At 39.6% G+C, this 21,792-nt stretch overlaps 2 protein-coding genes across 2 annotated transcripts; both read right to left on the bottom strand.

Annotated features, from left to right (window-relative positions):
• Positions 1 to 2,310: 2,310 nt before the first annotated feature.
• On the bottom strand, positions 2,311 to 4,223 carry LOC119735388 (alpha-N-acetylgalactosamine-specific lectin-like). Its single transcript, XM_038209086.1, has one exon. It carries the CDS (start codon positions 4,175 to 4,177, stop codon positions 3,701 to 3,703), a length of 477 nt encoding a protein of 158 aa, XP_038065014.1. The 5' UTR covers positions 4,178 to 4,223; the 3' UTR covers positions 2,311 to 3,700.
• A 14,689-nt stretch (positions 4,224 to 18,912) lies between these two features.
• LOC119736022 (alpha-N-acetylgalactosamine-specific lectin-like) lies at positions 18,913 to 19,510 on the bottom strand. The gene has a single exon (XM_038210007.1). It carries the CDS (start codon positions 19,508 to 19,510, stop codon positions 19,031 to 19,033), a length of 480 nt encoding a protein of 159 aa, XP_038065935.1. The 3' UTR covers positions 18,913 to 19,030.
• Between the last annotated feature and the right edge of the window lie 2,282 nt (positions 19,511 to 21,792).

Here is a 21,792-nt window from a genome sequence, read left to right as displayed (position 1 = left end):
ATCATGTCTTCAAGGGAAATTTCAGCTTCAGATAAAGTTGTATCTACAACAAAAAAACAGTGAAAAGTACCTGAACATTGAGACGAAAGGCATTTACATTTTAATGGCAGGCCTTTCATACTCTCAGCGAAAAAAAAGGGAAAATCGTATTGAATAGTTTTCCCCAATTCATAATGACAGAAAAAGGATTTATTCCCAAATGCGTTGTGATACATTAGACCAAAGCGGAACTTAAACACACTACATTTTGACTAAAAATTAATCATCAAATAGGTTACGAACATTATATTTGCTTCTTCAATTTGAAAAACAAAGTTTGAGCTTCTAATGGCGCAACTGACATCAAAAACCTTCACAGAACCTGCCTGTTCGAAGTTTTCACTTAATGGTTATTTCAAACCAAGGTAACTCACCACTGATACAGAGGCTCACAGCGCGACAATTTGGTATATGCGCCAGCGCCAGTTTTCTGGTCTGTGCTGTAAAACTAATATTTATGAGCTCGTTTTTGAAAACAAATCGCTGAGAACGGCCTTCCAAAAAAACTGTTCATAATGCACGAAATAGATATTGAAGCCGTAAGAATTGTCCCAAAGTAGGTTAAAATTTGAATAACTAAAGCATCTCCATCAAATATTTTAACTGCAATGTCGTTATTTTCGCGAAATGAGAAAAAAAGGCCTCCTGTACTGAACGAATGCCAGCAACCAGCGAAAAAAAAGTGTCCTCAAATAGTTTTTTTTCTGCAATTTTTTGGGAGATTCCCTCTGGTATGTTCACCTATAACGGACTGTGGTTTTCGCGATTCAACTGCGCAATAAAACACAGTACGCGGCCGCGGGGTTCGCGCACAAATGGCCGCGTTTGTTTATATTCAGTGTATGTATTAAATAGCTACGTACGTGGCTCCATCGGGATTTTCTCCCGATAGTCTTCAACAGTAGTATTTGCCTTTAATTAAACTTTCCAGTGATACTTTATTTGATTCGGACTAAACTTACCCAGATGACGAAAAATCCCACGAAACGTGAACGTTATTGTCGTTCCGATTGAGAAACTGATAAACGTTGCAATCAAAGGTAATTATCTAGAGGTGTTTTCGGAATTCACAGACATATATATTATGATAAAGAATTGTAGCCCTTTTTCTGTAGATTTACTATTATATCTCGAATATTCTTATTTTGATATTGAAAAGATTGAAAAGACGTCCTCCGGTGAGCTGTTTTTACCCCAAACGAGACTGGATATAATTCGGCGACAAGAGGGCGTGTCATACTAAAGCACGGACATGCGCAGAAACCTAATGTCGCCCTGAAACCAGCGGTGAACTTCGTAAAAGAACCTGTACTATCGGCGTACGTGTATATCATGCACGTGACATTCGTACGCTCACGCAGAACAATCGAATCGGAAATGGGGATTCCCCTCTTCATCGTTTGTCAACAGAGGGCGTTGTTTGTCTTGCTCACCATTGTTTATCGATCACCAGTCCGGCGAAGATAATCGAGTTTTTCGGAATAAAGACGATTTTAAAGTATTTTTGCGTTATTTTCTTTTCATTGCCAGGTAGAAAATCTAACAATTAACCAAGGACAAATGGTAATTACTGATCGTCTACTTTGAACAGCGTCCCCATAGGAAGATGATGTCCAGACCCCCACTCCCCCACCCCATTTGAGCAAATGACTATTAAAACTCACGAGCTGAAAGAGGCAAAAGCGAAATCATCGTCCTGTACCAAAAATAATCGTGCGTCCGTTTAATGAACCTTTTGCGCCTTGCCGAGTTTTAGTAATGATGTAATGCTTCATACAATGTAGCATTAAAATGATGTTCGTCCCATTTTGAAAACACCTTAAGACTGTCCAATGCAAGGGCGTCAATCTCGATGGTTTTGGAGGAAATTCCCCTCCCCTCCCCTGCACTTTTTAACCGGATGTGGAAGGGCTATATCACTCATTTTGCCGATCGGTCTTTTTTGCAGTTTTATGAACAGCGCCACCTAGTGAAGGGGTTATAAACGCAATCGAGTCGATGAAGAAACTCTAGGGATAAGGCTGAAACATAAGTTTGTTTCAGCAAAGACCAACCATAAACTCTAAAACAAGCAGACCAAGGCGGGGTAGCTTTTGGCTGTGCGCTAATGCTGTGTGACTATCTGTTTGTTCACCGAATTAGACTTTCTTTATCTTTCAGGGGAGATATCAATTCTAAAGGTAGCTGAATACGGCATGGGACAGTTCTTGATAATTATTGCCCATTGTGAGAACATTTACGGTAAAAATAAAATGCAATCTGAACAACATCTATCATGCAACATTTTTAATCTACGATTAGTAAGGAGTAAAATAAAATCGATCTTGCAAGATAACAACAAAATGGCAATAATAAAATAGACATATTTAAGAAAAGGAAAAAGAATACAAAAACAAACTAAGTTAAAACACGTTGGAACAATTTTGAGACCTTCAATCTTGGATAATTATGACGAGTAAAGTTTAGAATCTCAAATCTTAAGGAAATCACTTCAACATGACCGTCATCATCTCAGTGGTAATTTGTCGGTGGGTAGGTTCAGCAATGAAAATCGGCATTGGTTCTAATGTTTTTCGTTGCAAATTATTCTAGAATGAACTGAGTTTATATGGTGTGGTCTGCATAAAGTAAAATCAATCCGGGGTTGTTTTCTGTTCACTAACGTAATCTTTTTTGTATTGATTGTTTTATCCCACCTGAACGGCGGAATTGACCAACAAATATCCTCTACCAATACATAAAAAAATAACAAGAAATTGAACTTTAAACGTCCAAAAAATAAATGTCAAAAACAAAATTGAACAAGAAATTGAACATTAAACGACAAAATAAATTGTAGGAGAATCCAAGAGTAAATGAATTAAAAATTCAAATAAGGTGTCCAGTAATTTGAAGCAATGATGTTAAAGCCTCTAATATGAGGAATCGGAATTTAAAATAAAACAATTGTTGTACATATCAGCTCTGAGAAACATTCCCAAGTTACTCAGTTCGTTGGTTCCTAATTGCTTTGAGATACGAGTGCGGCTTAAGCGTAGGCCTAAACCAGCAGGTTAATTCACCAATGATTGTAGTATTTACTGAAATTTGTCTCACTATTATACTGGAAACTTGGTTAAAACCAAATTACAAGATGTTAAATTTGAAAGTACGCAGGTTCTTAAACGTTTAAGCCATGATTATGCGAAGTGCAAACGATTTCCTTTTCACCGTGTAGCCGACCAGCAGTCTACATAATGAACATTTAACCGTTTAGTTTTAAAGTGATACTGTTTGTCTAATCAGCAAATTAGTTCACCGATGATTCTGATCATTTTCCGGATTCCCATCATTCTTAAGCTGGACACCTGATGAAACGAGCAAAAGCTATAAACTAAATGTTCAAATTTAAAGCATGCAGCAGGTTCGTCAACGTTGAAGCCACGAAGATGCGAAGTGGGTTATGGAAACGATTTTTTTTCACCGTGCAGCCGGCCAGCAGTCTACACAATGAAATTCAACCGTTTAGTTCTGACTGATACTGTTTGTGAGTGTCCGTTTGGGAGGAATGTTTGGTGATCATAGCCGATGACGTCGACTTGGCATCGTTGTAAAGGGCTTCGGGTTTGATGTTGGAAATTTGTTCTTACGCATCTCCGTTGTCATCCAGTGCTGGGTCGATTTACTTTGTAGTGGTCATTTTGCAAATGTATTGACGAGGAGTGCCGCATTTGGTGTCATTCCATTCGCCATCCCAACTTTTCGGCAAGTTGGCACAATGCTCATTACCGGAGTTGTTGGGTTCGCCACTGCGCCATCCGGTGTAGCTGCCCGCTGATCCATCTGTCCAGACGAAGTTCCCTTCCTCTGCCTGGTCATCGAAGCCGATCCACAGGTCTGTCCCACCTGCCGATGTATACATAGTGAGGAGCAGATTATTCTCCTCAGCGCTGCCTATGGACGTCAGGTGACCCTGGCCGACTTGAGTGAACTGCTGGCAGTGCTTCTCAGCTTCATCGTAGGTCTTGCCAGTGCCGAAGAAACGGTAGCAGTTGCCATTGTAGAAAGTCCACATCGGTGGACACTTGGGGCAACGTGGTTGACACGCCGCGGCCAAACCCACCAACAGGACGAAGCTCACGACTCGAATGAAAGCCATGCTGTTTACGAGTTGTCTTCCTACCAAGGAGTGTGACAAGCCAAAATGCAGCTGCGGAATGAGGCAATGAGATGAGAGGCACCGCTTATAAACCCTCGATTGGTCCTCGTTTGGTATAATACACACCCGACATCTGTAAGGTTTCATTGGCTTCGAGCGTCACGTGGAGTGTTTTAATTGGCCACTGCACGACTTTGTATTGAAAAGCAAAACAAATCCTTGCTCACAGTTTTAATTTGATTCACAGAAATTGTAAACACACCTTCCAGCTATCAACAGTTGGGGACTAGCTCCGGGTGTGTGATTTGCATTACAAAAATCTGGGAATAGCTTGAAGATGCGATGAATATTTATGTGAATCAAATTATAACTGTCATGGCGATATTTTATTCTGTTTTGCTGAGCCAAATGTTCTGTTTTAATGAGCCACATATATAATCATTGTTGCACTTTTGGTAAAAAAAAGAATTAGACATTCGGGTAGCGTGAAAGCCCCTGGTGTGAAACCAGGGCTCTTTGAGGCAAGGTAAAAACGATACAAGATTCTTAACCGCCCGCTTCCTTTTCCCCATTCTTCTCTTGTTTTCTTATTCATACTCTTGCAATATCTATTGCAAATAATGTTGTCAATATATTCGTCTTTTTATTTGTTTCCAATGTAGAAAAGATTACGGTTCCTTTGGACTCAATCTTAAATCATCTTTAGAGTTGAAACAGTGGAAGAATCCATCTTGAAAAATCCGCCAACTTGCGGGGGAAAAGCCTCAATATTAGGGCGCCCTCAATTCATATTCAATTCAATTTCAGAAACATTTATTTCCATTACAAGCTAGTAATCAGTGGTGCGCGTCAGTATGACTTTTTTGCTATCGAACCGAATGGGGCATGCCTATATATTTAAAATGCACAACATTAAAATTGTGAAATTCATCTCGAGTAGAGAAATCGGCGATGAATTCGAAAAGCAAATTCCTGTTTTTTTTTGAGGTTTTTTTTAATGTTGTTCTCATTACATTTTGTTTCTGGTGACTTTCGTTACGATTAAAAACTGTGCCCAATTTTGGACTCATTTGAAGAATTGTGGGCATAAATAAAATAATAATTTCAACATATATTTCCTTTTATGTGTAAATAAAGGTGCTCCATGAAATGGAGCGAGTCACATATTTGAAATATTTTCTGTTAGATAGTCACTTTCTTTTTCACTCACCCCCTTATTTACTGGCAGTCTCTCCATGCATATAGTCTACACTATGGACCGAAATGAACCAATCATTATGTTCTCTTCACTAGTCTGAATCAGAATTAACAGTCAGTCAGTCGGTCGGTCAGTCGGTCGGTCGGTCGGTCGGTCGGTCGATCGGTCAGTCGGTCGGTCGGTCGGTCGGTCGGTCGGTCGGTCAGTCGGTCGGTCGGTCGGTCGGTCAGAAAGTCAAAAATAGTTACAAAGAGGTCACTCGTCCGGTCTTCTGGAACCATAACAAACACCATTTTATACGTTTTTGCAGGAATGACTTCATAAATTGTGACTTCCCCTACTACGTGCGTCTTGCCATCATTCTTCCTGTCTGCATTCAGCACTTGGAAAGTAGACTTAACGTTTAATGCTTCGCCTGCATATGACGTTGTCATTGCAAAGCAAAAAATCCTAGTTCACAGTTTTAATTTGATTCACAGAAGTTTCACAACACCTTCAAGCTATAAACAGATGGGGACTAAATCCGGGTGTATGTTTTGCATCATAAAAACCCCTCAAAAGTACGAAATTGTTATGTATGCCTTATGAATTAAATGCAAAAGAGAAACAAAATATCGCCACGATAAAATCCGCCTTCCTTTGTTTACTCTACAGCTCAAGCGACAGGATGTGTCTATGTTCCACGCCGAGGTATTGTTAGTCTGAATCGGAGACAAATTAAATGGGACAAACAATAAAACAAGAACAACAGATGTTATATTTTCCCGTATTTTTTATTCATTTATTCGTTTTCATATTGAAAGGTTATTTATTTATGTATTGATTGATGTATTTGTTTTGTTTCCCACAATGTCGTGCGTCAGTTGGCGACTCCCCGACTCCCACGTCACCCCTTCTAGCTACGTTCTAGCAAAATCACTGGATTCAATAAACTGTTTTCTTTTTTATTCCTATCAAGTAAACATGCACAATTATTGTATCTGGGAGAACCTCATTTTATCAATAACTGAAAAGCAATATAGCCAGGAAATCTGAAAAAAAAACCTCCACTAAAGTATAACTTATGATAATTTTAATATAATTAAAGAAGTAACTTATTGATCATCCTTAAAAAAATGTTCGTTGTTTTTCCAGATATTTCTTCCGCAGGACTTCGAGAGGACTCATTGAAATCCTATTTACTCGATTTTTTAAATAAAACCTTTTAGCGAAATATTAATAATCTGTACAATTACAAACTCAACAATTTCCTCTAATAATCAATACTGGTTATGAGTCTCAAATGGGAACACGATAAATTACGTGAAACCATAGACGGGAAAGAATCTTGTAAAATCTCTTGTCAACAGCGGTCGTGTGCAACCGCATTGTATGATTATTTCAGGTTTGAGTATTTACGTTCCATGTTTTGCTGAGTAGCTGAATTGGACCGTGGCGTGTGTATCATTGGACAGGAGATCACGAAGAGAGTTTGTTTTTAATTCGAAAGTGGCTTATCGGGGGGGGGGGGAGCAGGGGGCACCTCCCCCCCCCCCCCACGGATTTTTTGAAATATATTTTGTTTATTAACTATTTCCTGACATGAACCCAAAGCTCCAAAACCATTACAAAGCGCCGTGAAAATTTGCATATATTTTCCAGTATGCATAATAATGGTCAGTTTTGAAGAGCGCACCCATTTGGAAGATGAGTACCAGCCCCCCTCCCGCTTTTGGATTTTACGGAGGCCAAGTGTCGGGGAAAAAAAGTCTTTATTTCGGCGCGGATGTCCGAGTCCTGTTGCCCCCCCCCCCCCCCCCCGCCCCCGACATCAAAAGCTGGATACGCCGCTGAAATTCGATCACATATATTTAACGCAATAATAATAACACATTTTGCAGCGCGCATTTCCGCAATATACAATGCGCGATTAAGGTCAAATCCAGAAGACAAAGTTGCACAATACATGGAGCGAATAGACGAGTTTTCAATCTACCCTTAAAGTTGTCAAGAGAACTAATGTTGCAGATGTGGTTTGGTAACCAATGTAATTGTTGAAGGAGTGGAGAGGAATGTGTGTATTTAGGTTGTGATCATGTGAAACGAGCGGCATTGTTTTAAAGCCATTGGAGTCAATCAACATTATTGTTTGTTACCATCGAGGAGAGAGTTGCAATAATCGAGTCTGGATAGCACAAGTGCTCCAGCATTATTTTTAAGGGACATCATAATGATTGAAACGTAGGGGAGAGGCAGCTCAATTTATATTCAATTGAATTTCAGCAACATTTATTTCCATTAAAAGCTAGTAATCAGTGGTGCGCGTGAGTATGACATTTTTGCTAACGAACCGAATGGGGCATGCCTATATATTTGAAATGCCGAAAATTAAATTTTCTGAAATTCATCTCGAGTAGAGAAATCGGCGATGAATTCGAAAAGCAAATTCCTGGTTTTTGTTTTTTTTAATGTTGCTCTCATTACATTTTGTTTCTGGTGACTTAAAAACGTTACGATTAAAAACTGTGCCCATTTTTGGACTTATTTGAAGAATTGTGGGCATTAATAAAATAATAATTTCAACATATATTTCCTTTTATGTGTAAGTAAAGGTGCTCCATGAAATGGAGCGAGTCACATATTTGAAATATTTTCTGTTAGATAGTCGCTTTCTTTATCACTCACCCCTTTATTCACTGGCAGTCTTTCCATGCATATAGTCTACACTATGGACCGAAATGAACCAATCATTATGTTCTCTTCACTAGTCTAAATCAGAATTAACAGTCAGTCAGTCGGTCAGTCGGTCGGTCGGTCGGTCGGTCGGTCGGTCGGTCGGTCGGTCGGTCGGTCGGTCGGTCGGTCGGTTGGTCAGTCAATAATAGTTACAAAGAGGACACTCGTCTGGTCTTCTGGAACCACAAAAAACACCATTTTATACTTTTTTTGCAGGAGTAACTTCATAAATTGTGACTTCCCTGACGGCGTGCGTCTTGCCATCATTCTTGCTGTCTGCATTCAGAACTTGGAAAGTAGACTTAACGTTTATGCTTCGCCTGCATATGACGTTGTCATTACAAAGCAAAAAATCCTAGTTCACAGTTTTAATTTGATTAATAGAATATTTCATAACACATTCAAGCTATAAACAGATGTGGACTAAATCCGGGTGTATGTTTTGCATCATAAAAAAACCCTCAAAAGTACGAAATTGTTATGTATGCCTTATGAATTAAATGCAAAAGAGGAACAATATATCGCCATGATAAAATCCGCCTTCCTTTGTTTACTCTACAGCTCAAGAGACAGGATGTGTCTATGTTCCACGCCGAGGTATTGTTAGTCTGAATCGGAGACAAATTAACTGGGACAAACAATAAAACAAAAACAACAGATGTTATATTTTCCCGTTCTTTTTTTTTTATTCGTGTTCATATTGAAAGGTTATTTATTTATGTATTTATGTATGTATTTGTTTTGTTTCCCACAATGTCGTGCGTCAGTTGGCGACTCCCCGACTCCCACGTCACCCCCTCTAGCTACGTTCTAGCAAATTCACTGGTTTCAATAAACTGTTTTCTTTTTTATTCCTATCAAGTAAACATGCACAATTATTGTATCTGGGAGAACCTCATTTTATCAATAACTGAAAAGCAATATAGCCAGGTAATCTGAAGAAAAAACATCCACCAAAGTATAACTTGTGATAATATTAATATAATTAAAGAAGTAACTTATTTTTCATCCTAAAAAAAATGTTCGTTGTTTTTACAGATATTTCTTCAACAGGACTTCGAGAGGACTCATTGAAATCTTATTTACTCGATTCTTTAAATAAAACCTTCAAGCAAAAAATTGATTATCTGTAGGCTTACTATTACAAACCCAACAACTTCCTGGAATAAACAACACTGGTCTTGAGTTTCAAATGGGAACACGATAAATTACGTGAAACCATAGACGGGAAAGAATCTTGTTAAATATCTCGTCAACAGCAGTCGTGTGTAACCGCATTTTATGATTATTTAAGGAGTATTTACGTTTCATGTTTTGCTGAGTAGCTGAATGAAAGTGGACCGTGGTGTGTTTATGATTGGACAGGAGATCAAGAAGAGAGTCTGATTTAAAATTCGAAAGTGGCTTATCCGGGGGAGCAGGGGGTTCCTCCCCCCCCCCCCCGGGCGGATTTTTTGAAATATATATTTTTTTCAGTAACTATTTCCTGACATGAACCGAAAGCTCCAAAACCATTACAATGCGCAGTGAAAATCTGAATATATTTTCCAGTATGCATAATATTGGTCAGTTTTGAAGAGCGCACCCATTTGGAAGATGGGTACCAGCCCCCTTCCCGCTTTTGGATTTTACGGAGGCCAAGCGTCCGGAGAAAAAAAATGTCTATATTTCGGCGCGGATGTCCGAGTCCTGTTGCCCCCCCCCCGCCCCCCCCCCGACATCAAAAGCTGAAATTCGATCACTCATATTTAACGCAATAATAATAACACATTTTGCAGCGCGCATTTTCGCAATATACAATGCGCGATTAAGGTCAAATCCAGAAACAAAGTTACAGAATTCATGGAACGAATAGACGAGTTTTCAATCTATCCTTAAAGTTTTCAAGAGAACTAATGTTGCGGATGTGGTTTGATAACGAATTCCAGCATCGGGAACCAGACACTGAAGAGGCCCAGTCCCGGTCCCGTGCCTTTTGAATGTGCGTGGAACTCGCGGAGGCCACCACGGCCGGGTGCGTTAAAGTTGAGTCATCCCATTATGAACTGAGGTGTTGTGTTATGTTGAGCTTTGTGCATGAAACCTGCTGTTTTCAAGTTGATGGCTGTCTGACTGGTAACCAATGTAATTGTTGAAGGAGTGGAGATGCATGTGTGTATTTAGGTTGTGATCATATGAAACGAGCGGAATTGTTTTGAAGCCATTGGAGTCAATCAACATAATTGTTTATTACCATCGAGGAGAGAGTTGCTATAATCAAGTCTGGATAGCACAAGTGCTCCAGCATTATTTCTAAGCGACATTATATTGAAACGTAGGGGAGAGGCAGCTCAATTTATATTCAATTGAATTTCAGCAACATTTATTTCCATTAAAAGCTAGTAATCAGTGGTGTGCGTGAGTATGACATTTTTGCTAACGAACCGAATGGGGCATGCCTATATATTTAAAATGCCGAAAATTAAAATTGTGAAATTCATCTCGAGTACAGAAATCGGCGATGAATTCGAAAAGCAAATTCCTGGTTTATTTATTTGTTTTTGTTAATGTTGTTCTCATTACATTTTGTTTCTGTTGACTTAAAAACGTTACGATTAAAAACTGTGCCCAATTTTGGACTTATTTGAAGAATTGTGGGCAATAATACAATAATAATTTCAAAATATATTTCCTTTTATGTATAAAAAAAAGGTGCTCCATGAAATGGATCGAGTCACATTTAAAAAAAAATATTTTCTGTAAGATAGTCACTTTCTTTTTCACTCACCCCTTTAATCACTGGCAGTCTTTCCATGCATATAGTCTACACTATGGACCGAAATGAACCAATCATTATGTTCTCTTCACTAGTCTGAATCAGAATTAACAGTCGGTCGTTTGGTCGGTCGGTCGGTCGGTCGGTCGGTCGGTCGGTCGGTCGGTCGGACAGTCAATAATAGTCACAAAGAGGACACTCGTCCGGTTTTCTGGAACCACAACAAACACCATTTTATACGTTTCTGCAGGAATGACTTCATAAATTGTGCGTGCGTCTTGCCATCGTACTTGCTGTCTGCATTCAGCACTTGGAAAGAAGACTCATACGTTTATGCTTCGCCTGCATATGACGTTGTCATTGCAAAGCAAACAATCCTAGTTCACAGTTTTAATTTGATTAATAGAATGTTTCACAACACCTACAAGCTATAAACAGATGTGGACTAAATCCGGGGGTATGTTTTGCATCATAAAAAAAATCCCTCAAAATTACGAAATTGTTATGTATGCCTTATGAATTAAATGCAAAATAGAAACAAAATATCGCCATGGTAAAATCCGCCTTTCTTTGTTTACTCTACAGCTCAAGAGACAGGATGTGTCTATGTTCCACGCCGAGGTATTGTTAGTCTGAATCGGAGACAAATTAACTGGGACAAACAATAAAACAAGAACAACAGATGTTATATTTTCATGTACGTGTATTTAATTATTCGTTTTCAAATTGAAAGGTTATTTATTTATGTATTTATTGATGTATTTGTTTTGTTTCCCGCAATGTCGTGCGTCAGTTGGCGACTCCCCGACGCCCAAGTCACCCCCTCCAGCTACGTTCTAGCAAATTCACAGGCCTCAATAAACTGTTTTCTTTTTTATTCCTATCAAGTAAACATGCACAATTATTGTATCCGGGAGAACCACATTTGATCAATAATTGAAAAGCAATATAGCCAGGAAATCTGAAAAAAATACATCCACTAAAGTATTACAAATGATAAAATTAATATTATCAAAGAAGTTACTTATTTTTCATCATAAAAAAATTGTTCGTTGTTTTTCCAGATATTTCTTCCACAGGACTTCGAGAGGACTCATTGAAATCCTATTTACTCGATTTTTAAAATAAAAACTTTAAGCGAAAAATTAATAATCTGTACAATAACAAACTCAACAATTTCCTCTAATAATCAATACTGGTTATGAGTCTCAAATGGGAACACGATAAATTACGTGAAACCATAGACGGGAAAGAATCTTGTAAAATCTCTTGTCAACAGCGGTCGTGTGCAACCGCATTGTATGATTATTTCAGGTATGAGTTTTTACGTTTCATGTTTTGCTGAGTAGCTGAATTGGACCGTGGCGTGTGTATCATTGGACAGGAGATTTAGAAGAGAGTTTGTTTTAAATTCGAAAGTGGCTTATCGGGGGGGGGGGGGAGCAGGGGGCACCTCCCCCTCTCCCGGCGGATTTTTTGAAATATATTTTCTTTATTAACTATTTCCTGACATGTGAAAATTTGCATATATTTTCCAGTATGCATAATAATGGTCAGTTTGGAAGAGAACACCCATTTGGAAGTTGGGTACCAGCCCCCTTCCCGCTTTTGGATTTTACGGAGGCAAGTGTCCGGAGAAAAAAAAATGTCTATATTTCGGCGCGGATAACCGAGTCCTGTTGCCCCCCCCCCCCCCCCACCGACATCAAAAGCTGGATACGTAGCTGAAATTCGATCACACATATTTAACGCAATAATAATAACACATTTTGCAGCGCGCATTTTCGCAATATACAATGCGCGATTTAGGTCTAATCCAGAAGACAAAGTTACAGAATACATGGAGCGAATAGACGAGTTTTCAATCTACACTTAAAGTTGTCAAGAGAACTAATGTTGCAGATGTGGTTTGATAACGAATTCCAGCATCGGGAACCAGACACTGAAGAGGCCCAGTCCCGGTCCCGTGCCTTTTGAATGTGCGTGGAACTCGCGGAGGCCACCACGGCCGGGTGCGTTAAAGTTGAGTCATCCCATTATGAACTGAGGTGTTGTGTTATGTTGAGCTTTGTGCATGAAACCTGCTGTTTTCAAGTTGATGGTTGTCTGACTGGTTACCAGTGTAATTGTTGAAGGAGTGGAGAGGCATGTGTGTATTTAGGTTGTGATCATATGAAACGAGCGGCAATGTTTTGAAGCCATTGGAGTCAATCAACATTATTGTTTGTTACCATCGAGGAGAGAGTTGCTATAATCAAGTCTGGATAGCACAAGTGCTCCAGCATTATTTTCAAGCGACATTATATTGAAACGTAGGGGAGTGGCAGAAGGGTGGAAGAGCTGAGGATTATTTCTGATAATGAAACCAAGGATTCCTCAAAAGCGCCCTAGGCACTGTAGCTCGCAAGCCTGAAGAATAGAGAGGAGATAATGTGAAGAAATTACAGTTTTAGAGCTGGGAGGAAAACCGAAGGAGAATATTCTGGGAAAAACCCACGGAATCAAGTAGGCACTGAAAACCCAATCCACATGTGGTCCAGACGGGATTCGAACCCGGGTCACGGCGGTAGAAGGCGAGAAAAGTTCCGCTACGCCAACCTGACTCCCCAATATATAGCGGCTATTGCGAGACCCAAGGGATACGCCTCCCATTATCATCTGAGGACGAGGCGGCCACGGACGCAAGTCTATGCCGAATTATGATGATGATTATTTTTAATGACGTCACTTGACGGTAACTGACAGTAGAAATATCGCAATTGTTTTTGCAATTTAGTAGCCCTCAATCTAATAAAACAAATATTATGAAGTGTAACAGAGAAATTGACTGGCAGTTGCAGGCTCAAATCATGCTCCAGTCAATTTCTTTGTTCAACTTGATTTTTATGCACACAGTCAATGTCCATTATTTTGAAACTTGAAAATTGTATTCATGTAACTTTTAATATAAACACCAAATATTGGATGCATAATAGGGCTCATTTCTCTTTAACTCGGTCGCACTTGACTCATCATTAATTAGGACGGATAATGTATTAATTAGACGGAAACGTTTTCACGACGAACAGAGTCACCTATACTATCAGAGCGTGTCCAGTCCCCTTGAGTTTCCTGCCCAAGCTGTCCCCGTACCAAACTGTCAAATACTTTGATGTGTTTCAAAGCTTTGCTTGGGAAAATGTTTTCCGTAAAGTCATCACAAATCACCACAAAGTCAATCACAAGTCATCACAATTCAATCGCTAAACAAATGTCAAGCTTTTCAAACGAAGTGTGAAAAAAAGTATTCCTCTGCTCTGTATTGCATATAAGTGGATATTTGATGGCATTATTAATTTAGTCTTGAAAAATGACTGCTTTCTGACTACAGAAAAAAAAAATCGCATCTGGATCTGAATTCATGACATCATGTTTAGAACAATAGAGTAAAAGTAAATTTCTAGACATCGGAACAACTGTCATAGAAACTTGGCCGAATTGAATTAGTGCATTGCGACGATATGAGCTAAGATGTACATGGAGGGGGGTTGCAGCCCCGCCCCCTCCGCGCTCTTCGCACCACTCTTAAGTGAATTAGTCTGACTAAAAATCACTCTTAAATTATATTTTCATGTACCACATGTGCCAAGTCATCAATAAAAAATGTTTTATTTTCCCATTTTTAATTTGAAGTACATTTGCACAGCTTCTATTCGATCTGTTAGTCGGCACTCTGATGCACGCTTTCATTTGCATGTACTTTTCAATGGGAAAAGTTAACATTTAGATATTTTGTAATGAAGGTATGCCACATTTTCATAAACCTGGTGTTAAATAACCGCAAGGCATCTGAACAACTGTCAAAGAAACTTGGCAGGATTTAAGAAATGCTTTGCGAAGAAAGGAGCCAAAATGTACACGGAGGGGGGTTGAGGCCCCGCCCCTTTCTGGCCTTTTCCGCCTGTCTTAAGGTAATTAGTCTGACCTAAAAGCCCTCTTAAGTAATATATTCATGTTTCGCATGTGCCAAGGCATCAATACAAACTGCTTTCATTTTCTCCTTTACCGTTGCGTTGCAACGGTATCAGTGAAAAGGAAAAAGAGGGCGTTACAGCCACGCCCACCCTACGCGCTTTTCAGGCCGCTCTTAAGTTAATTAGTTTGATCTAAAATCGCTCTTAAGTTATATTTCCATAATCTACAAGTTCCAAGCTATCAAATGATACTGGTTTTGTTCTTGTTCTAAAAATTTTGATTAAATGCAAAATTGGCCACATTTGGCATGGCGCCAATGGGCCTTTGTCTGATCTAGCAAAACTTCAGACTGGCCATTCTGTGATCAGGGTCGGTGATACTATGCTTTAAGACAATCAGGGGATTTGTTCCCCAAATTTTGATTAAACCCTATCCAGCTCTCAGTCTATATACTCTATGTCTAAGCTTATTTCATCGACCTTTTGCTCTACGTTTTCAATGTCAGTCATATATAAGGTGAAAATTAGGTTGCTGAAAATTAAGAAGTCAGGGTCTCGGACACAGCAACTCCTTAAATCTCATTTAGCAATATTAAAATTTGCCATTATTGAATAGAGGCTGGGTTATAAAATTTCAACTTCGAAGTGAATTAGACCTTATATTTGTTTTTCAACCATAGCTTTAGACATGTCAGTTAAAAGCATCAATAAAAACTGGGAATAATCGAGTGAAATATCTGGGTCTTAAACCATATACATGTAGTCCATAAATGAATCTGTATTCAATTTATTGTCAGGTACTACGAGTTGACACGAAAATCTGGATTGTAACATAGTCTATAGGTGCTGCAGTGGCGAAGCATGAGGTGGGGGGGGGGGGGGGGTGGGTTATGGAGGTTTTAACTCCCCAGTTCTTTTTCTCACGAGTTTTTTTTATCACGAGTGCCCATTCTTGAACATCCCGCGAATGTCGGCAATAGTGCCGCCATGAAGAGCGCCACCTTTTCCCGACAGTCCCCATGATCGTCCTCTTTGAAGAGTGCCTCCATAGGAAAATGGTGTCCAGAACCCTCCCCACCATAGGCGTCGCCATGATTTTTGTATTAGAGGGGAGCAAATCTTATTTTCCCCCGAAATCCCTATATTTGCCAGCATTTTCCCAATTGATCATTTTTTTCAAGGGTGCGCAGGGACATTTGCCCCCTCCCCCCAAAAAAAACCCATTAAAATAACAATAATATGATTTCGTGCCTCATTTTTAGGTTTTCCCCTTTTCCCCATCATTTTTGTTTGTTTGTTGTTGCTTGTCCGGGGGGGGGGGGGGGTGCCCCCCTGCCCCCTACCCCTCGTGACGCCCATAACCCTCACCCTCACCCCCTTTGAGCAAATGATATTTAAAACTCATGCGCTGAAAGAGGTACAATCAGACTGCGATATCATCGACTTGTCACAAAAATAATCGTTTGTCCGATAAGTTAACTTTTTGCGCCTTAACAGAGTTTTAGTAATGATTTAGTGCTTCATACAATGTAGTATTATAATTTAGTTTGTCCCATTTTGAAAACACAATAAGACTGTCCAATGCAAGGGCGTCAATCCCGATGGTTTTGGGGGATATTTCCCTCCCCTTCCCCGCACTTTTTCACCAGGTGTGGAAGGGCTATATCACTCATTTTGCCGATCGGTCTTTATGCGGCTTTATGAACAGCGCCACCTACTGTCCCAGGTGTTATAAACGAGATCGAGTTGGGGAATTCTGGGGATAAGGCTAAACCTGAAGTGGGTTTCAGCAAAGAACAATCATGAACTCTGAAAACACTCTTACTAGTTAAATTTGACTAGGAATCAGACTTGCACCTAGCTGGCCATGATGTGGTCAGCTGCGTACAAGTATGACTATTTTCCAGTCACATTTAAATAGGTGTTTTTTAACAGTGTGATATTGAGCGACAAGTAGTCGGATCGAGTGTCAAGCTTGGAGGCTTTATGAACAGCGCCACCTACTGTCCCAGGTGTTATAAACGAGATCGAGTTGGGGAATTCTGGGGATAAGGCTAAACCTGAAGTGGGTTTCAGCAAAGAACAATCATGAACTCTGAAAACACTCTTACTAGTTAAATTTGACTAGGAATCAGACTTGCACCCAGCTAGCCATGATGCTGCGTACAAGTATGACTATTTTCCAGTCACATTTAAATAGGTGTTTTTTTACAGTGTGATATTGAGCTTCAAGTAGTCGGATCGAGTGTCAAAACGCAGGGGCTCTACAGCACACTCAATATGCAATCATGCACTTCATCATCACGGTGCGCCGGCTCAGATGGTTCGGACATGTGTAGGATGCCACAGGACCGTCTCCCCAAGATATCTCTCTTCAGCGAAGTCAGCACTGGAGCCCAAGCTCGAGGGAGACCACTACTCCGTTTCCAAGACCGCGTGCATGCGGGACGACTTGCAACACTGCCAGATAGAGAAACGCGGAGTGGAGGAACTTATTGCTGAGAGAGAAGCGTGGCGGAAAGCGATCCACGAGGGGGCAGCTGCGGCAGAGAAGAAGTGGCGCGAGGAGGGAAGGACACGCCGGAAACAAGCAGACCAAGGCGCGGTGGCATGATCCTCATGGATCGTAATACGCGGCCAATAACAACATCGAATAACTAACTTTTGGCTGTGAGCTAATACTGTGTGACTATCTGTTTGTTCACCTTATTAGACTTTCTTTATTTTTAAAGGAAGATATCAATCCTAAAGGTAGCTGAATACGGCATGGGACATTTCTTGATACTGATTGCCCGTGTGAGGACATTTACGGGAAAAATAAAATACAATCTAAACGACATCTATCATGCAACATTTTTAATCTACGATTAGTAAGGAGTAAAATAAGATCGATCATGTAAGATATCAACCAAAGTAAGCAAAAAAAAAATAGTCAACATAAGAATAGGAAAAGATTTTTAAAAACAAAAATAAGAAAACACGTTGAAACAATTTTGAGACCTTCAATCGTGAATAATGATGACAGGAAAATGTAAAGTTTAGAATTCCAAATCTGAAGGAAATCACTTCAACATGTCCGTCATCATCAGTGGTAATTTGTCGGTGGGTAGGTTCAGCAATGAAAAGCGGCATTGGTTCTTATGTTTTTCGTTGCAAGTTATTCTAGAATGAACTGAGATTATCTGGTGCGGTCTGCATAAAGTAAAATCAATCCGGGGTTGTTTTCTATTCACTAACGTATTCTTTTTTTGTATGGATTGTTTCATCCGACCTGAACGGCGGATTTAACCAACAAATATCCTCTACCAATACATAAAAGAATAACAAGAAATTGAACTTTAAACGTCAAAAAAAAAATGTCAAAACAAAAATGAACAAGAAATTGAACATTTAACGAGAAAATAAATCTTGAGAATTCAAGAGTAAATGAATTTAAAATTCAAATAAGGTGTCCAGTAAATTGAAGCAATGATGTTGGAGCCTCTAATATGAGAAATCGGAAATCAAAATAAAACAATTGTTGTACATATCAGCTCTGAGAAACATTCCCAAGTTACTCAGTTCGTTGGTTCCTAATTGCTTTGAGATACGAGTGCGGCTTAAGCGTAGGCCTAAACCAGCAGGTTAGTTCACCAATGGTTGTAGTATTTACTGAAATTTGTCTCACTATTATACTGGAAACTTGGTTAAAACCAAATTACCAGATGTTAAATTTGAAAGTACGCAGGTTCTTAAACGTTTAAGCCATATTTATGCGAAGTGCAAACGATTTCCTTTTCACTGTGTAGCCGGCCAGCAGTCTACATAATGAAAATTTAACCGTTTAGTTTTAAAGTGATACTGTTTGTCTAATCAGCAAATTAGTTCACCGATGATTCTGATCATCTTCCGGATTCCCATCATTCTTAAGCTGGACACCTGATGAAACGAACAAAATCTATGAACTAAATGTTCAAATTTAAAGCATGCAGCAGGTTCGTCCACGTTGAAGCCACGAAGATGCGAAGTGGGTTATGGAAACGATTTTTTTTCACCGTGTAGCCGGCCAGCAGTCTACACAATAAAAATCAACCGTTCAGTTCTGAAATAACTCTGTTTGTGGGTGTCCGTTTTGGAGGACTGTGAGGTGATCATGGCCGACGACATCGACTTGGTATCGATTGTGAGGGTTTCAGGTTTGATGTGGTAAATATGTGCTTACGTATCTCCGTGGTTGTCTATTGTAGGGACGTTTACTTTGTAGTAGTCATTTTGCACATGAATGGAACAGCTCTGTTGCATTCGGTGTCATTCCATTCGCCATTATTGGGGTACATGTGAGCGCAGTGCTCATTATTACCGGCGTTGTTGGGCTCGGACCTGCGCCATTTGGTGAAGCTGACCGCTGATCCATCTTTCCATATGTAGTTCCCTTCCTCTGCCAAGTCGTTGAAGCCGATCCACAGCCTGTCCTTTCCACCGGACGACTTAAAAATCGTGAGGAGCAGATCATTCTCCTCAGCGCTGGTTATGGACGCCAGGTGACCCTGACCGACTTGAGTGAACTCCTGGCAGTGCTTCTCAGCTTCATCGTAGGTCTTGCCAATGCCGAAGTAACGGTAGCAGTTGCCATTGTAGAAAGTCCACATCGGTGGACACTTGGGGCAGCGTGGTTGACACGCCGCGGCCAAACCCACCAACAGGACGAAGCACAAGGCTCGAATGAAAGCCATGCTGTTTACGAGTTGTCTTCCTACCAATGAGTGTGACAAGCCAAAATGCAGTTGCGGAATGAGGCAAGGAGATGAGAGGCATAGCTTATAAACCCTCAATTGATCCTCGTTTGGTATAATACACACCCGACATCTGTAAGGTTTCATTGGCTTCGAGCGTCACGTGGAGTGTTTTAGTTGGCCACTGGAGGTTGGAGGTGTGGCCAGAGCCATATTTCCCACGAAAACAGTTCAAAAGGTTTATCGTGTATCACTGAAAAGTACCTATCACGTTATCCTCTCTTAGCACCATGATTGGTCAGTATTTTCAGAGATTAATAATGTTCATGGACGATACCAAGTATTTACATTGTGCATTTACATTGAGAATAGTTTTTGTTTTGTTTTTTGTTTGTCTTCAATTCCACTCTGATTAAAGAGTAACCTTAAATATATTTTGCATTGTTTCAATTAAACCCCGAATATAGACTTCCTTTTTTACTTGCTAATTTTCTAGCAACACACGTGATGTTCACGATGAAATTGAACGTTTGAATCCAAGTAATTCAATGGGTAAGTTATGGAGAAAAGCTCCTTCCTAAATCAAATAGGGCAATGTTTTTATCGCCCTGAGCCCGGGGAAAAAGGGGTAAATGAAGCCGTCTGAAGTACAGTTGGGAAAATTATTCACAATAGTTGGTTAATTGTATTTACCTCAATTAACCTTCAAAAGTACCAATGTATACCAAAGTTGACAAATAACTTTGCCCACCAATGTTGAACCAAACTTTCATTTACAGTGTACTTTCCAAATCGAAAACCCCGCCGAAAATGCCGACAGTCATTCTGTCAAATCGTTACCAAAGAGTCACTTGGCTGGCCTCCTGGAAACATTAAAAAATACCATTTTAAATACATATCCTTTTTCAAAGTTCAAACGCCACTTTGTTTTTGTTTTTTGGTGTGAATCACTGCAGGAATTGTGTCTTCCCTGACAGTTTGCATCTTGCCATTATACGTGCTGACGGCACTCGGCACTTGAAAACTAGAGTTATAGTTTATGCTGCGTCTGCACGACTTTGTATTGAAAAGCAAAACAAATCCTTGCTCACAGTTTTAATTTGATTCACAGAAATTGTAACCATACCTTCCAGCTATCAACAGATGGGGACTAGGCCCGGGTGTGTGATTTGCATTACAAAAAAAGACTAATTGTGTTTTTACCAAAAGTGCAACAATGATTATATATTTGGCTCTTTAAAACATAACATTTGGCTCAGCAAAACAGAATAAAATATCGCCATGACAGTTTTAATTTGATTCACATAAATATTCATCGCATCGTCAAGCTATTAACAGCTGGAGACTAGTTCCGGGTTTTGTTTAAAATAACAAAAATATAATTCTTCGTATTCAAAAGTACGAAACTTACCACAGGCCCATGCCTCAGGAATTACATGCAAAACAGAATAACAGGATAAAATCCGCTTTCCTTTGTTTACTCTACAGCAAAAACAAAATCAAATCGTCTTTACAGTTCACTTCAATACAAATTTGATCTTATAAGAACCTCAACACATTTGAGAGCAATTTCATCAGTTTAGCTAACTATTGGTTTTGAAAGGTTACTCCCAATATTAAAATTCATTCACAGAACACTAGTTTGAAATTTTTTCTCGCATGAGGACGAAGCAACTTTCTTTTTAAGCCACACATTTTCAAATTACATTCATGTAGCATTTATTTGTCTCATTTTACCTAAAGATTTGAATGACTACTTTAAGCACAAGTCTCTAATTAAGGCTACTGTGTAACAGAAAGCTGTAGTCACTATACCCCGGGGAGGGGGTGGGGTGGTTGTGATTACACTCTGATTAACGATTAACCTTAAATTTAATATTGCTTTGTTTCAATTTAACCCCGAAAATAGACTTCCATTTTGTACTTGCTAATTTTCTAGCAACACAGACGATGTTCCCGATGAAATTAAACGTTTGAATCCAGGTATTTCAATGAGTACCTTATGAAGAAAAAGGTCCTTCCTCAATCAATCAGGTCAATATTTGATTTCGCCCCCACCCCGGGGAAAAAGGAGTAAACAAAGCCGTCGGAGGTACAGTTGGGAAAATTATTCACAACAGTTGGTTAACATTTTTTTTACCTCAATTAACCTTCATTAGGACCAATGTATACATAAGTTGGCAAATAAAGTTGCCCACCAATGTTTAACCCAACTTTCGTTTACAGTGTACTTTCCAAATCGAAAACCCCGCCGAAAATTTGGACAGTCATTCTGTCAAATC

Source organism: Patiria miniata, unplaced genomic scaffold (assembly GCF_015706575.1).
Source record: "Patiria miniata isolate m_02_andy unplaced genomic scaffold, ASM1570657v1 HiC_scaffold_29, whole genome shotgun sequence".
Lineage (NCBI taxonomy): Eukaryota > Metazoa > Echinodermata > Asteroidea > Valvatida > Asterinidae > Patiria > Patiria miniata.
This window is presented reverse-complemented; position numbering and strand designations above follow the sequence as displayed.